At 37.0% G+C, this 18,923-nt stretch overlaps 1 protein-coding gene across 3 annotated transcripts in view; it reads right to left on the reverse strand.

Annotated features, from left to right (window-relative positions):
- LOC150099514 (CCA tRNA nucleotidyltransferase 1, mitochondrial-like) overlaps window positions 1-18,923 on the reverse strand; it is a 60,729-nt gene that overhangs the window by 10,392 nt on the left and 31,414 nt on the right. For all 3 annotated transcript variants that reach the window (XM_090404057.1, XM_090404055.1, XM_090404054.1), the window contains exons 6-7: window positions 16,348-16,455; window positions 8,353-8,465 (exon numbers count right to left, since the gene is read on the reverse strand). In XM_090404057.1, coding sequence (XP_090260183.1) covers window positions 8,353-8,465; window positions 16,348-16,455 — 221 coding nt within the window. The remainder of the gene's footprint in view (window positions 1-8,352; window positions 8,466-16,347; window positions 16,456-18,923) is intronic.

Raw genomic sequence — 18,923 nt, forward strand, 5'->3', positions numbered from 1 at the left:
TAGTGAACGTTCCTTTTCCAAGTTGAAATTGATTAAAACCTACTTAAGAACAAGTATGTCATGTTCTTAATTAGTTTGGCATTAATAGCAATTGAAAATGATATATGTGTGGAATTAGACGTTAAGACCATTATTTCTAATTTGGTGAATATGAAATCAAGAACCCTAAAATTTTAATTAAAAAAATTTCATTTCAAGTATATTTATGTAATTTAATTTATTTTCTGTTATTCCGTAAATATGTTATTTTTTGAATAGTTATATTAAATGTTCTAATTATTTCTGAATTCTTTTTGTATTTCCTCATCTATCTTGAGTTTCTTTTATTTTCCTAAAAGATAGTTCCACTTATAAAAATTAGTAAAAAATTTTTACAAGTTACTAAGAATTTAGTAACTTGTAAAATACAAGAATTTTTTTAAACTTTAGTTCAAATAAATTTTAACTTTAATTAAAATTCATTTTAATTTTGTTAGCGATTTGGGTCAGTGAGAAGGCTATAATCCCTGTATCATTATATTCAACGATTAAAGCAAAGAGGCTTTATCAAAATTTGCTTTAACTTTTGAGAATTTTTTGAATATTCGGGTTTTTAATGATTATCCTTAGCGAACCAACGTGTGGCTGTTCTGTCAAAATTTATTTAAGAAATTTCAAATAATTTAAATTTTTATTATCGTAAAAGAACCACACATGCCTGGATCGTTACAGGGGCGCTTAGATAGAAATTACATGTGGGTGGCAAAGACCTTAGCACTGGTTCTGCTTCTCTGTATATATTTCCTTTGAGAACCATAATCTTTGTCTTGCTAGGATTGAGTTGAAGTCCTCTGTTATTACTGATCTTGTTAACTTTGTCAAGAATTAGTTCTAGTTCTTCCATGTCATTACAAAAGAGTACTATATCATCAGCATAGCTCAGATTACTGAACAATCAACCTCCTATCCTAATTCCTGTCCTGAGTTCATCCAATCTTCATGCATGATGTCCTCTGCATATATACTAAAAAAAGTGAGGAGAAAGTAAACATCCTTGCCTAACTCTTTTTCCAACTTGAAGCCAGTCAGTCAATTCAACACCAGTTCTTACCATGGCTTCTTGCTCCTTATACAAGTTGGCTATCAACCTGATAGTGTGTTGAGGAAAACCCATTCTTTTCATTACTTTCCAGTTTCACATGCTCAACACAGTCAAAATCTTTAGAGTAGTCTAAGAAACATATTACCAGAGGGAGTCTGAATTCTTTATAATTTTCTATGATCTGTCTAAGGCAAAGGATCTGATCTCTGGTGTCCTTACCTTTCCTAAAACCTGCTTGTTCCTCGGGTATCTCTGCCTCAACTTTGGTCTCAATCCTATTTAGTATGATCTTCAATAAAATTTTGCTTGCATGAGATATTAAACTAATAGTTCTATAATTCTTGCATGCCTTCATATCACCTTTCTTATGTAGTGGTATAAAAGCTGACTTCTTCCAGTCTCTAGGCCAGGGTTTCTCAAACTTTTTTTACGATGGAACACTTCACAAATCCTGAAATTTTCACGGAACACCTTGGTTATTTTGTAATATTAATTAATAATTAATTGGTAATTTGGCTGATTTTTTACTATTAATTAATAACAATTGAGCTGATTATTATTAATTAATACTTGATAATTAATAGTTAATTAAACATCAATTAAACCATCATTAAATGAATTTGTGCTGAATTTCATTGATATATCCTATTCTGATCACCAAAAATTTATATTATAAGTATTTACGAGTGAATGCAGACTTTTTCTCCTGTGTACTGGTAGTTTTCCCCTCCTTTTGTAAATCCTGGAGATCTTTGTAGACTTGAGAGGTGGATGACTCACTACCTGTTCCGTCACAAACACCTTCAATAAGAGATTTCTTAATACCAAAATTAAACAAAGCGCCTTGTCGCTTATTCATATTAGAATTTATGATCTGTATTAAAAACATCTACACAAGTGACAGTCACCTATGTATTGATAACATCCCTATAGAACAAGTTGACTCATACAAGTACTTAGGACAAACAATAAAAATGAATAACGATTTATCTGAAGAACCAGCAAAAAGAAAGAAAGCTGCATGGCTGTCATTCAACAGACTAAAAGAAACACTTACTGATCCAAATCTTGACATCTCTCTGAAGGCAAAACTATTTAATAGTGATATTCTATCATCACTCGCATATGGATCAGAAACATGGAACATGACAAGAAAAGAAGGAGATTCTCAGAATAACTCAGTGTGCAACAGAACGCGGGATTTGTAATAACATCAGCAGAATGGAACATGTTAGAAACACAGAACTAAGAAAGAGATCAGGCATAAAAGATGTGGTAACTGCAGTGTATATGAAAGCAAGATGAGATGGGCAGGTCACATAGCCAGACTCGGGGATAACAGATGGACATATAGAATACTCAACTGGCAACCAAGAATAAAGAGAAAACCAGGAAGACTACCTACAAGATGGGAAGATCCACTAGTGAAATCTATGGGTATAATATGGAAGAGAGAGGCTCAAGATCAAGATCGTTGGAGGCATCTTTGTGACCTGCACTCATGGAGAAATCCTGAGTGAAACACGGGTCCATCAAGGTAATCAAGGTAATTCATATTACTTTTAAAAAAATCATGGCACTCTGGTTTCAGAACCAGCACTTACCCACTGTAATATGAACTGGCGAAGAAAGTATTCAGTATTAATAGATTTGAGAACCGGATACAGATTACCTTGATCTTCAATTTCAGCGGAAAAATTTTCTTTATACTTCCTTGCTGATTGGTCACTAACATTTGCAACACAGATGTTATTTCGTTCAGTTTTGAGAACATGCCGCCCATTGTTGTAATCGGCTTGCAGGCAATTTTTATGATCGGTCATAAACGGAGGTATTCTTTTTCCCGATAGTTGAAAGATTTCGATGTGTGAAAATTAATGATAATTCATGAATGTTTCCATGTTTAAAAATGTGCCGCTTGGTCACTGACATTTACTACATAGATATCATTTCCTTCAGTTTTGAGAACAGACCATATGCTACCCATTGTTATAATCTGCTTGCAGGCAATTTTTATGACCGGTCATAAACAGCGGTATTCGTATTCCCTTTACCAAATATTGAAAGGTTTCGATGTGTGAAAATTAACGATACACAGATGTTATTAGGCATTCTGGGCTGAGCTTTTCGACATATTCACGAATATTATTCTCCTCAGAATATTTCCACTATAAAATATTTATTCATGAAAAATGTTTCAAAATCTAAAATAACAAATTCCAGACCTTCTCGCGGAACACCTATTCACCTTCTGTGGAACACAGTTTGAGAAACCCTGCTCTAGCCCATGATCCTGTCTCCCATATCCTTGTAATCAATCTATGAAACACTCTTATCCCTCCATTCCCTGTGGCCTTGATTAACTCTGCTGGGATTTCATCTGCACCTGGGGCATTATTGCTGTCAAGCTGCTCTTTCAACTTCATGCCTAAGTGAAGGAGGTTCCAAATCAAAATTTTCCTGGTGAGAGGGCTCCACATTTTCTTTATCCACTCTGCTATACAGTTCCTCATAGTATTCTTTCCATCTGTTTTTGATTTCCAATTCTTCTGTTAATAATGCTCCATTCGTCTTTGATGACATTCAATTTAGGCTTAAACTTGTGCTTTAAGTCACGAACTAAATAAAACATCCTTTTATAATTGTGTGCCTTCTCATCTGGAACTCTATTTCTTCACATTTATTAGTATAGAACTTTTTCCTTGTCCTGCTTGATGGCTCTTCTGACTTCTCTATGTAATCTCTTTTATTCTTCAGTCCCTGTGTCTCTCTGTTTTACCAACTACCTTCTTTTGAGTAGTTATCTGATATCCATGGGTCTCTTGGTCTTGATTGACTATTATTCCATCCAACTTTGCATCATCTGCAAACAACTGAATATCTCCTTTCAAATTATTGCCTATATTATTTATGTAAAAAGCATTTATATATAATTAACAATTATTTTAGTAGTTCCTCGGCAATAAGGAATGATGGTAGATTCAGCTGCAATCGCAAATGGCGTGTCACCAAGTCCTCTGCCATTTAAGAACTCAATTATAAGTAATATAATAAGGGACTTTGTGGCATGCAGTGCTTGCGGCATGTATGCGTCTCGGGAGTTGGATATGTGGCTGGTGAGAGGGGGGGGGGAGTGCGTACGTGTGCAAAATGCAGACAATGGGAGGAAATAAATGAAATAGATATATCGATAACTGACCTAGTTGCTCCAGGAATGGGAAATGAATATCAGAAGATGAGTAGCGTGATAGGAGAGAATGAAGGAAAAATATGAATGAGAAAATAATAGTCGATAGTGTGGAAGGCATGAGTGACTGTGAAAGTTTCAGAGATGGTTTTGTTTGGGAGAATGCATTTCAATTAAGAGTGACTGACTTGCAGAGAGAGATAGATGAGCTGAAAGAGGAGGTGGAATGTCTTGCAAATGATAGAAGAGGAGAGAATGGAAACAGTAGGAGAGTGGAATGTCTTGCAAATGATAGAAGAGGAGAGAATGGAAACAGTAGGAGAGAGAGATATGGGAATGCTAGAAGAGGAGAGAATGGGAGCAGTAGAGGAGAGGGAATGAGAGAGAGTTATGGGAATGATAGAGGGGAAAATGGAAACAGTCAGAGGAAATGAGAAGAATGCGAGGGAGTGCTGGAACCAGGGACAGAGTGATGCAAGGACAGCAGGTAAGTAGGGAAACACAGAGAAACAGTTAGAGGAGAGAGAGAAAGAGAGTGAGGGCTGCAGGTGAGCAATCAAGGAACAGAGTGGTTATAGGTGTGATGTATGGAGACTCGATGATCTCTGGTGTGCAAGATAGGGTGCCAGAGGTGTGTGTTTGCCTGGAGGGATGACAGAAAATATGGCTATGGCAATTAAGAGGGGGTGAAAGGATGGATGAAATGATTGTGATGGTAGGCATGAATGACTTGAGATGCAGTGTAAATCGGGCAGCAAGAGATCTGAGATTCTTGCTTGAAGTTGTGCAAAAGAAAATGAGGAGAGGGACGATTATGTGTGTTGCTCAGGTATGATAGTGACGAGCTGAGCAGAAAAGCAGCAATACTGAATCGCATAATAGCCAGAATGTGTGAGAAAAGAGGATTGGAATACGTGGATGCTTGAAGGGCGCTTGAGGACAGAAGGGAACTGTATGCTAGAGACTGCTTGCATTTGAATGAGGAAGGACAAAGCATCTGGAAAGATTGCTGTTTTCTGAACGAGTCAGTGTGTCAATGCAGGGAAACTAGAATTCCCAGGGTGGATGGTAGCAGGTGTGGCCTCTTGTGAGAATGGGGATGACATCAGGTAACATTGAGTCCAGGGGGGGGTCGAGAGGGGACAATGATAGGTATAGAAGCAGTGACATTTTTATGCTCTATACTAATGCCAGGAGTATCTGAAATAAAGGAGATGAATTGGTGGTGCTGATAGCATCAACCTGGCCAAAGATTATTGGGATCTCTGAGACGTGGTTAACGGAGGATGATATAGTAACCAGAATTGAAGTGGCAGGGCACACCATTTTTCAGCAGGATAGGAAAGGAAAAGGTGGTGGTGGAGTAATGCTTATGATAAGTGATGACTTATGTCCTCTAAGAGTTGAGGCTTTGGAAGGCAGTGACACAGGTGGTTTTGAAAGCATATGATGTAAGGCAGAAGTGGCCAAGACAGGATATTTAGTGGGGTGTTGCTATAGACCAGGGAACACAGAAGATGGGGGCCAGGAGATGTTTAGGCAGTTGAGCTTGGCAAGTGCAAGAGGAATGATTGTTATGGGAGATTTTAACTATAGCAGTATAAGCTGGGAAGAAAAATGCAAGTAGTAAGAAGGGGATAGAATTTCTGGAATTCTCGAGGGACAAATGTCTTTGGCAGCATGTAATAGAGGGAACAAGAGGTTCAAGAGTTTTGGATTTGGTCATAGCATCAGAAGAACTGATAATAAGTGAGATGACATCTCTCCCACCAGATGGAGAGAGTGACCATATGGTTTTGACTTGGAAGATGAACAGACATGCACGTGTATCAAAGAAAATGGAATGTATGTGGAATTATAAGGCAGGTGATTATAATAGTCTTATGTATCAACTAGGGCAGTTCCATGGAGGGTAGAATTGGAAGGCCAGGATATTATTAGTGCTTGGGAAATTGTGAAAGAATATTTGTAAGCAGCAATAGTAAGCTGTATTCCACGGGTGAAGCAGCGGACACAATTTGGTGTAAAGTGGATGACAAACGATATCAAACAGGAACTGCAGTTGAAAAAGAGATTATGGAAGATATATAAGGAGATGGGGTGGAGGACAGCTACATGAGGAAGGCAAAACTGGAATATGAGAAGAGATTGGCACTAATATCCAAAGAAAATCCTAGGGAATTTTTTAGCTATGTGGCCAGTAGGCAGAGAAACGATTGTGGAAAAATGACACTGCGGGATAAAAATGGGAATAGAGTGACTGATGCAGAGGACATAGTGGAGTTGTTCAATGAGCACTTTATTGGAGTATTTCATCCTGGAGGAGGAGGTTTTAATACTAGAGGGATAGGGCAAGTTCAGGGTTTAGAGGTGCAAGAGGAGAGTGTGTTTGAAATACTGAGTACTCTGGATACCAGTAAAGCTGTTGGACTGGATGGTATTTCGCCACAGGTTTTGAGAGAATGTGCTAAAGAACTGACAGCTCCGTTGACCTAGCTTTTCAATAAAAGTTTGGCTGTGGGAAAGGTACCCAGGGAATGGAAAGGAAGGTAAGATAGTGCCGCTGCATAAGGGTAGTAGCAGACTAAAAGTGTCTAATTAAAAGCCTGTTTGTGTGTCATCAGTAGTTGTTAGGGTCTTAAAGAAATTAGTGAGGGACTATATTCAGCGTTGGGCAGATGAGGGTAATGTTATCTGTGAGAATCAACATGGATTTGTTAAGGGGTGCTCTTGCTTTAGTAATATGATTGCCTTTTATAATAAAGTGACAAGAGCAGTTGATGAGGGAAAGCCATATACTGCCATTTTTTTTGGATTTTGAAAAGGCGTTTGACAGGGTGCCACATGATAAGCTGATATTTAAGTTGCAGCACATGGGGTTAAATGTCGGGTTAATCAAATGGATTCAGGATTGGCTGACTAATAGGTATCTGAGAGTTGTGTATGGTGGGGCAATATCAAGGAAGCAGAAGGTTACAAGTGGGGTTCCACAGGGATCAGTACTGGGACCTGTATTGTTCAACCTTTATATCAATGATATTGTCAATGAACTGCAAGGGGAAATTCAGTTGTTTGCAGATGATGTGAAGCTGGGAAGAGTTATCTATAATAGTGCAGATGTGGCAGCCCTGCAAGAGGATTTGAATAAACTAGACAGATGGGCAAATGAATGGGGGTGTCGGTTCAATGCAGCAAAATGTAAAGTCTTGAGGTTTGGGATCCATCGATGGGAGGAAGTGCATACTCGATTGGAGGAGGTAGGGGAGACAAGAGATCTGGGGAGGGGTGATGATTGATAGAAAACTGAAATTCAGGGAGCATATTGCAAAGGTGGTGAGGGTAACTCAGAGGATTGCTGCAATACTGAGAAGGACAGTGACCCGCAGAGATAAAAGACTTATCATTCCATTGCATAAGGCCCTGATCAGACCACACTTAGACTATTGTTCTCATTGGTCCCCAAGATTTGAAGGGGATAAATTGACTGTGGAAAGGGTACAGAGGCAGATAACAAAGATGGTTTCAGGACTGTACAATATGAGTTATGAGGATCGACTGAGGGAATGTGGACTGCAGAGTTTGGTGGATAGAAGAAGGAGAGGTGATATGATTGAGACTTTTAAACTGTTGAGAGTCAGTTACAGGGTAGACACTGGAGAGTTCTTTCACTTGGTGGAATGGCAGGAAGGAGCGATGACAAGGGCCATCCCTGGAAGTTACGAAAGGAGGCTGTGAGCAAGAGGGTGAGGAGTGGTTTCTTTGCGTGGAGGGTGGTTGAACCTTGGAATGCATTGCCTGAGAGAGTGGTTGGGGCAGGGATGGTCAATGGGTTCAAGGAATGGTATGAAAAAATTTGTGTTTCCTAAAAACGACCTCCCACGATGAGTCAGGACTCTATGGAAGCCTGGATAATAATAATAAAATTAAACAGCAGTAGTCCAAGCACATATCCTATCCTAGAGACACACACCACAAGAATTATCACAGATCATATTGTACATATTATATAAAAATATGAACCCAATAATAATAATATTTGATGATAGAGTAGTGATAATTTATTAAATTATTTTAAAACAGTTACCTCTTCCTCGTTATGAAGTAAAGCAGCTAACAGGGTTACTGGAAGAGGCTGTAGTGGAATAGCTCTGTCACATACCTGTTCAAATTCTTCAATATTAGGATTTTCTGGTAAACCTACATTAGAATAGAACAAACTTCTTACAGTAACATGAAAAAAGTTATATATATATATATATATATATATATAACTTGACCGACACATTATTAGGAACATTACTAAATTATTTAATTTTTATTTAATATACTTTATTAAATTATTTAATTTTTCAATCATGTAGAACCACACCAACTGGTTTCTTCTTAACCTCTTTTCCATATGGCATTGAGGTACTTTAGGTTCTGCAGCCTCTCATATGTGTAAGGTTGATATTAAAAACTGTAAGAGATTTTTCTGGCATCAAGTTGTCATTGCACACGAGACTATATGTTGCCAAACTGTAGTTAACTTGGGAGGGAACTGTCCAAAGTTCAAATAAACTAATCTGACATTTCTGGCTAGTTTAGATGCAGTGTTATGAATGTACCCAGCAGAGGAGGTCATTTCTTATCCACAATACTCGTTTCCACTGGAAACAGATAGCAAGGCAAGATTTATTAAAAAAACAACAATATGGATTAGCTGTGGATTCTCCATTGCAATATTGTTCACAAGCTTGGTTTTGGAGAAATTAGAAGCAGCAGCCTTATAATAAGCTGTTCCTGAAATCCAACTATGTGGTGGCATCATATTATTATTATTATTTGACACCTCCAGGGACTCATAGAGGGAGGGCTCCTGCTCTACAACTCCATCTCCACCATTCAATCACCAATGGCATATACCACCGACCACTACTGGTAGACAATCACAAACATCCATATCCACAGCAGGATTCAAACCGTAGCCTTTTGGCTGGAGAGTGGATATGCTATCCACTCGGCCAACCAGGCCAACTATGGATGATATTTTTATTATTTGGAAATACAGCCTCGATGATCTAAACAATTTTCTGAATTTTCTAAACGATCTCTATCACAAAGGAAAATTCATTATCAAAATGATAGGGAAGAAAAATTCCTCTTACGGAATTTTTTTTATTAAATGAATAAACAGTCTGCTCAACATGGGTCCATATATTCATGTTGAATGGTTTCATTATTCCTGTCAGAGGCTGGGTATTATCACACTAAAAACAGATCTATCCATAACTTAGGGGATGGCAAAAAGTAAACGGATCCAGACCTTCTCTACACCAATTAATACTCACCTTCTGCTATCACTTTATCATACTTTGGTGGGATGCATGGTTTCTATGCTACAAGATGTAAGCATCAGAATCTCCTATAAACCAGTTCAGATGCTTCAAAGATTTTTATAAAATTCCTCTTCAGAAATATCCTGGGTTCTATAAAATCTAATATTCCTGTAACAAGATTTATACAGATAAGACAGAGAAGTTACAAAATTTGAGAAGGTGAACATAATAATATGTTGTCCACAAATGAAGGGATAAGTCAGACCTTGCTGCTCACATCTTTGTAACACAATGAAATGAAATGCTCATTGGCCTTAATCCCTTATCTGAAAAACAACCTTCTCTCTCTCTCTCTCTGTGTGTGTCTGTGTGTCTCTCTCTCTCTTCAAGAGGTTTGAACAGGAACCAGAATGTCATGACATATGTAGGTCGCTTATAAACTTTCTTGCAATACATCAGATCTTTTCCAACAATCACCTATGAGTTATGAAACAGTGAACTGTGCATGGCAATTTGCATTAGATGTGTCACATGTATGAGTTTGCTCTCAGTTTGGATTTTTTTTTACACATAAGACCACTAATAAATTTATTTTCACTAAGATAACTAAAATTGGGTTTTTATTGATTGTAATAACTAGTAACCGATTAGTTTTGCCATGTTAACTGGTGGCTTCTTCTGGGTTAGATGAATATACATATATCAGCTTAAAACAAACGAGCTTGGATTACAAATCAGTTATATATTGATTTGTAATCTAAATGAGCTTAGATTACAAATCAATACATAACTGAAAAATGAAAAAGAAAAATACCGAATTCATAGGAACTGTTATGTAATACAAATATATGGAGCATGGATGCCAGCACTTGGTCAGTCATTGTTAAGCAGGTGCATCCTATAATTAGCTGCAAAATTAAACACTGATGTGTGGAGCGATCTTATGAGTGATTTCCAGATATCACAAATGATCATCCCTTGGTTTCTGTTCAGGGTGCCTTGTGAGTGGATTATTACTGTGGCTTCTTTTATGTTGCAGGAGCTGTAGTCATCTTCTATGTATGGCATAATACTTTTATCCCATTCAATGTTATTGTTAATTAATTAATATTGTTAGTGTTGGAAAAATGGAATACTAAACCAGAACTGTCCTCCCTGTTGTTGTTGACGTCTCCAAAATGCTCTTTTTGTCTTATTTCTAGACTTCTTGAAGTTTGCTGATGTAATTCAGGCCACAAGAACAAGGAATGTTGTAAACTCCAGGGCGTTTATTTAAAGCTTTCTGGTCTTCAAGTGAGCTCCATGTATTTGTATTACATAACGGTTCCTATGAATTGGTATTTTTTCTTTTTCATTTTTCGGTTATGTATTGATTCATAATGTAAGCTCGTTTATTTTAAGCTGATATACGTATATTCATCTAACCCAGAAGAAGCCAACAGTTAATGTGGCGAAACTAGTCGGTTACTAGTTTTATCAAATTCTGACAATAAAAACCCAATTTCAGTTACCTTATTTATTCAGTGGTCGAAAATAACACTGATCATGAAAAAATTTATTTTCGCTTATCTGGCAGCAGCATCAGGTTGAATATATATACAGTAACTAGAAACAAATTTTAAAAAAATCTATAAAATCTCACAGAAAACAGTTAACACTTGTTTCCAGTAATTGTATATAATTCATCCTGATGATGCTGCCAGATAAATGAAAATAAATTTGTTGTTCTTATTTAAATACAACATTCCTAATGAGAGCATTCCATACGCTATTGTTTTATAACTGTACTCATGATAATTCCCTTCAAAATCATAGGATCTCAATGGAATATATAATGCTTTTTTATTTCAGCTTGAGATTACTGCTCTAACAAGAACATAATATGTTTGTAACTGATATTACTCTATTGCTTTGCTAATGGTTGCATATTATAGTTTTTTACTTAATGCTAGTAATATTACAGGTTCCTGCCTACAATTGAAGAAGATCAATATGTTTAAAACAGTGATATCTACAGCAGAACCCTAAAAATTTACCAATAAAAGAAAAATATATGGTCTTTCCATAGCTATCTTATATTAGTGCAAAACTATGAGTGCATCTTAAAAGCTGTAAGCATTTGCGACATTAAGGTTTCAGAGCTATTTACTTTACAATTTATTATTTTAATTTAAAGTATTCATAAAAGATCATAGGATCTCAAATTTAAATATAATTATGAATCCTGGCAGATAGATGCATTGTCATTCAAAGGACCTGACTTTTATAAAGACTCATCCACCAATGTTTCATATGACTATCCCTTCTTCCAGTTTTAAAGAGTGTTTCAGAACACACACCAGTAAACATTGTATATAGTAATTATATCATGCTGAAGTAATCAGTGAGTGACATTTCACACTGAACCACTGGCAGTTGCGTAATATTCTCTTTCTATAGTCTGTATTTAATTATTAAGTTCAAAAACTAAGATCACTCAGGGATCAAAGCTAGATAAATGGAATGAGCCATCTATATAGTTTGTAAGGAAGATGGAGAATCAATCAGGGCTTTCTAATCACCTTGTTGTGTATCCTGATAGTAGGCATCCATCTACATATTGAATGAAAAAGGTAACAGATTAAACCACTAACAAAAATGACAGTACAATGTGATGAAATGTTATGTGCTGGTGTAAAACTCGATGTAGCTTGGAAATGCCACTTTACATCGATTTTTACAGAGGTCAAGTCTCATGAGATTGTTACAAAAATAACCTTTTATGTCTAATATTTTATGCTAAATATTAATGTAAATAACCCCTATGAGAATTGACTATACTTTGTACAGTCATTTCCCACCCAGAACTTTGCATAATAGCTATGTATAAGGGCATAAGCAAGCTGTTTACGAATTTAGTGTATAAGAAAGTTGTTTGCGAGCTCTGCATATAAACACCTTCACAGTCAGTGTCAAAGGCATTGGCAAGGTTCAGACAAGTTTCTGCTGCCCGACAAGATAAGATTAAAGGAGTGAGCAGAGGAGAAGAAAGAACGGGTTGATCTTAACAGAAGATTAAGGAGTCATGCTGAATTCTTTGGGGGTTACAACCCTTTGTGCAAGGTGTCGGAGAACGTGAAATAAAAAGGGACTGAGCCGGACATCGGAGTTGGCAGTTAAAGGCAGAAATATCGGTAGTAGGATCCAGAGGACTGGACATTACGGCGAGCCCACGCCAGAGGAGAAGAATGGAAATGACGAGAGAACAGCCGATGTAAATACTCGAGGCAGTGTTGGTTGGATGTCCTTTTGCCGTGGGAGGTCAACCGAAGCCAAAAGTCGAGGAGCGATCTTCAAGCCCATATGTCCATATGCTGAAACCTCTTGCCTGAGCTTTTGAGTACCAGAAAACTGCAGTCCAAAGCCAGCCAATATCCCGACGAGACGCTCCCGAAGCAAGACTCTCCAGACGGAAACCTAAAGTCCAAGATGAAAGGAAAAGCATAGGGACTTTAGAGCAGGACCTTTGGATGAGTGTGCAACACAGAGCCTCTGTAAGTTTGTTCCATCTTTTGTTGTACATTCCGTTTGTAATCTAGGAGGTACGTTATAGATAGACTGATAAGAAATAGTAATAAGAAGTGTCTATAAGAGAGTCCTGTGAATTGTTATTAATTGGAATATAATTTATGAGATAACTTGGCATAGCTAGCTAACCTCTTTTTGAGTAAATTAGAGTCTCAATAATTTGATTTAATAAATAGAGAAGTAATTGAGCAATTATATTATATAGTTGTTTAGTATTGAAAAGGGAAAGTTTGTTTCTTTATGCTAAAAGTCTAACAGATAGGTAGAGAGAGTAACCTCCCTATTGTTTAATTAATGTACTTTGTTATTAATGTAAATAAATGTGTTTTAATTATATGTCAATAGATTGCCGCCTGATCTTTTATTTTACAATGCACTGTTCTTAGATAAATCCGGATCTGTGAGTGGGAAACAACTAAGGCATTAAAAGTGTAGTTTAAGTACTTAAGAACTATGACTGTTTATGTAAACTTCATTGAAGGAATATATGCTAGTAAGAGAGAGAGAGATCTACTGGACATATTACTGAGTCTTATGCTAATATAGAAATACTGGTGGCGCAGTCTTAACAAATAAATTTTCCAGTGTTCATAGGTATACGACTAGTAAATACGAAAGGTGGATAAACATAGTACGCAATAGAATAAGTAAGAAAGATTACGAAAGCAAAAGCGCACTTCTAATTAGAATAAAGAGTTAATACCCGTCTACAATAACGCATTAGACTTCATTCGTTACACTGGTTCGGACATCAGTGGTTAAAGAAGTCTGTGCTGTTTTTATAAGTGAAAATTCAACTACTAGAAGAAACTCAAGTTCAACAGAAGTGAAGATAGGCATCTTCAACTTTAGAAATATTAATGGAAAAGAAGTAGAATTGGAAGAATCTATGTTGACATAATTGGTGTTCCTGAGACAAAGACACAAAAATAATTATTAAGATATTATATTCAGGGAACAGTGGTCAGAGAATGAAGATAAAATTTCTTGGATGGCAGGCAATTTCAAGTAGTGATGTGTAAACAATTGCGAAATGGGAAATGAGACTCATTTGTGCCTATTTTGCAGAAGGTTCTAAGATAGAAAAAGAGGATTTTTCAAGTTATAGAAAGGAGAGCTGATATAAAGGTTAACAAAGCAGGTGTTTGAGGCCAGGATGATAGGCAATATATCCAGAAAGAATAACATTCAACTTATCAGTGAAGCTAGCAGTGCACCAGAAAACCAAAATGTAATCTGACAGTACTGACAATTCTGACAGAATGTAAACCCAATAATCAGACAATACTGGGGACATGAAAAAGAGTAGTTTAATTTTAAAGAAAATTGTTGAAAAGTTATCCATAATATGAACTATATATGTGCTGCAGTTATCCTGTATATTCTTTTTAGGTACATATCAGGAATTTGATGATTATAGTGATAAAACTGTTCCCATGTAAGCATAATGATTGTCCTTATGTCAGCTGAGTGGATGGTGACTTTTGCAACAAACAAGCTGTGGATTTGAATCCCACTTGCAAGCATGTTTATGACAGTTTCAGGATAAACGATTTTCACAGCACTGTGTTAAACCAAACCTTATTTATGAAAGATCCAAAACTTTGTAGAGCAAAGTTTCTGGATTATATAATACTTAGTTTATCTGCAGTTCTAAAATTTGGAACTCTAGCAAATGGGTGTGATCACAAAAAAAAAAAAAAAAAAAACCTCTCTTGTAGATAAGTTAAAAAAAACTTCCTGATGCTAAGATATTTTACTGATTCCCTCAGAGGACAATCCTATTACTGGGGATTTATAGTTGATATGTTTATTAATAGATGTCATCCAGCCAGCTTAGGTGGTGCTAAGTCCGGAATACATTTTTTTTTATGTTAGTTTCATTAAAAAGGCTAATAATTTATGGTGTAAGTAACCTTGGTAGAATAAGAACCAGGAAATTTAGGAAATGAGCCTAAAAATCCAAGCAACAGTGGAGCTCAAACTGTCACAGTCATTTAATTGTTGTTTTGTTTCTGCAGGATAATGTTTTTTAGGAGTATGCCATAAGATGAGTGCAAGCTTAGTCAGTCAAGCGAATAGTATTTGTTCACCAATCAAGATGCTGCGGGTTGAACCACATATGGTGTGTGTGTGTTTATGATGTCTTTGGGTGGCAAATAGATTTTTTCTTATGTGAGACCATAAGAGACCATCAATATACTTTGCTTACCGAAGTAACTTGATAAGTCTCATGTTTGATCCCTAGAGCAGAGTTTCCAGATTATTTAACCCTTGGATTATCTCCAGTGCTTATGTATTCTAAGTTTACAACTTTTGAGGATGGATTCAGATTAAAATAAAGAAATATATAAAATAAAATAAACAGTTATGGCTACTAGTTGCACGTATTTTTTGAACAATTTGGGTATTTTTTAGAAGAGGATATTTGATATTCTGGAATTAAAAACCATTCTTCCTCTGTATTAATAGCAGCTAACCCCTTCAAGCTCATTCAAATCGAATTTAGTCCTTATGTTTATTATTCTAGATGAAATTCAAAAAAGACAATGTTGTTCTTCTGACAGCACTCTGGGCACTTTCATTGTTTCATTGCAGTATCAGCTACAATGAAAATGATAACAGATGAAACTCCATGCTGCTGCAACCAGCTTGACCGTTCACTGCAATTCTACACAAGCCTTGACTTTGATAACAGTATTGTAGTCATCTCTTTTAAAGAGATATAGTCACAGCCTGTCCTCCTTCCTTTGGGCTCATTCATCAATACCTAATAATTAACACTGAATTTCAGTCACATCAATTTAAACAATTATTAATGTAAATGCCAAATATATCTGATTCTTTTACTTTTCTTATGTTAAAAAAAAAAGCAATCAACTTTTTCCTCTTTTAGAGATGAAAGAGTTGCTGAAAGGTATTGGTGCTGAGGATGAAAAATTTTCTTCATAAAGAAAATGCACTCTGTACAATTCTTGAGGGTATCAAGAATTTGAAGATGAAAAAAAATATTTATCCAAGAAATAATAATAATAATATATCCAAAAAGTAATAATAATTCAAAAATCCAGTTTTTTTAACTATCCTATAGCTATGTGGATACTTAGCATATTCAGCAAACAAATTTTATGTGAACATCAAATATATTCATAATGCTTATGATAAATTGAGATTTAAAATTGTATTTGACTCACCAATGAGAGGTGCGATTCCCAACTCAAGCATTTTGAGTATTATTTGCTTACAGTGGTTACCCATGCATATTTTCTTCAGTTCTATCCAGATTTTTTCACCTGAAATTTCTGAAAAGACATAAGACACTGAAATTTATCTGTAACAACTCTGCATAGAATTTGTTCTTGGTTAAGATGTTTGAATAGAAGTTCAAAGCTGATGAGATAATAGATGAGAATTGGAAAAGTTATTCTGATGAAGATTATAATTATTATTATTATTATTCAGGCCTCCAAGGAGTCAAAAGACTCATCGAGAGGAGGTCCCCATGAGAAACACAAAGTCTATCATACCACTCTTTAAACTCACTGACCGTTCTTGCTCCCACCACTCCATCAGGCAATGCATTCCACGGCTCAACCACCCTCCACACAAAGAAACCACTCCTTACCCTCCTGCTCACAGTTTCCTTTCGTAACTTCCAGGGATGGCCTCTTGTCATCACTCCTTCCCGCTGTTCAATCAAGCAAAAGAACCCCCAGTGTCAACCCTGTAACCACCTCTCAACAGTTTAAAAGTCTCAATCATATCACCTCTCCTTCTTCTATCCACCAAACTCTGCAGTCCACATTCTCTCAGCCGATCCTCATAACTATCCTTGTACAGTCCTGAAACCATTTGTCATCCGTCTTTGTATCCTTTCCACAGTTAATTTATCCCCTTCAAATCCTGGGGACCAAATCTGAGAACAATAGTCCAAGTGTGGTCTGATCAGAGACTTATACAATGGAATGATAACCCTCTTATCTCTGCAGGTCAGTGTCCTTCTCATAATAGCAGCAATCCTCTGTGTTACCTTCACCACCTTTGCAATATGTCCCCTAAACTTCAGGTTTCTATCAATCATCAACCCCAGATCTCTTGTCTCCCCTACTTCTTCCAGTATAACTCCACCCATAGAGTATGCAGCATCCCATCGATGTTTCCCAAACCTCAAGACCCTACATTTTGCTGCATTAAACTGAAACCCCCATTCATTTGCCCATCTATCTAGCTTATTTAAATCCTCTTGCAGGGCTACCACATCTGCACTATTACTAATAATCCTTCCCAGCTTCGCATCATCTGCAAACAACTGAATATCCCCCTGCAACCCACTGGCTATGTCATTGATATAAAGGTTAAACAATATAGGTCCTAGTACTGAGCCCTGTGGGACCCCACTTGTAACCCTCTGCCTCCTGGAAACTGCTCCACCATACACAACTCTCTGATACCTATCAGACAGCCAATCCTGAATCCAGTTGACCAATCTGACATCCAGACCCATGTACTGCAACTTAAATATCAGCTTATCATGTGGCACCCTATCAAATGCCTTCGCCAAGTCTAAGAAAATTGCAGTATATGCCTTTCCCTCATCTAATGTTCTTGTAACTTGATTATAAAAGGCTAGCATATTGCTAAAACAAGAGCATCCTTTGACAAATCCATGTTGACTCTCACAGATAACATTACCCTCATCTGCCCAATGCTGTATACGATCCCTCACCACTTTCTCCAAGATCTTAACAACTACTGATGACACACAGACTGGCCTATAATTAGACACTTCCAGTCTGTTACCACCCTTATGCAATGGCACTATCTTACCTTCCTTCCATTCCCTGGGCACCTTTGCCAAAGCCAGACTTTCATTGAAAAGCCACGCTAAAGGCACTGTCAATTCCCTAGCACATTCTCTCAAAACTCGTGGTGAAATACCATCCAGTCCCACAGCTTTACTGACATCCAGAGTACTCAGTATCTGAAACACACTCTGAGATGGCTTAAATTTTTAATTTGCTTCATATCCTAAGTAAATACATGCACAACTTAAGCCAATATAGTTCATTTTATAATTCACTTTCACTATAGGAAAGTGGAAACTACATACTCAATTGGAGGAGCTGTACTGGAGGAAGTAGAGAAGACAAGAGATCTGGGGGTGATGACTGATAGAAAATTGAAATTCAGGTAGCATATTGCAAAGGTGGTGAAGGTAACCCAGAGGATTGCTGCAATACTGAGAAGGACACTGACCTGCAGAGATAAAAGACTTATCATTCCGTTGTATAAGACTCTGATCAGGCCACACTTAGACTATTGTTCTCGGATCTGGTCTCCAGGATTTGAAGGGGATAAATTAACTATGGAAAGGGTACAGAGGCAGTTAACAAATATGGTTTCAGGACTGTACAATGTTAGTTATGAGGATTGGCTGAAGGAATGTGGACTGCAGAGTTTGGTGGATAGAAGAAGGAGACGTGATATGATGGAGACTTTTAAACTGTTGAGAGGCAGTTACAGGGTTGACACTGGGGAGTTCTTTCACTTGTGGGAAGGAGCGATGACAAGGTGCCATCCCTGGAAGTTACGAAAGGAAGCTGTGAGTAAGAGGTGAGGAGTAGTTTCTTTGTGTGGAGGGTGGTTGAACTGTGGAATGTATTTCCTGATAGAGTGGTGAGAGCAAGAATGGTCAATGAGTTCAAGGAGTGGTATGATAGACTTTGTGTTTCCTAGGAAGGTCCTCCCATGATAAGTCTCTTGACTCTAT

The sequence above is a fragment of the Typopeltis vanoorti genome, chromosome 14 (assembly GCF_054136105.1).
Source record: "Typopeltis vanoorti isolate ZY-2024b chromosome 14, IOZ_Tvanoo_1.0, whole genome shotgun sequence".
NCBI classification, from domain to species: domain Eukaryota; kingdom Metazoa; phylum Arthropoda; class Arachnida; order Uropygi; family Thelyphonidae; genus Typopeltis; species Typopeltis vanoorti.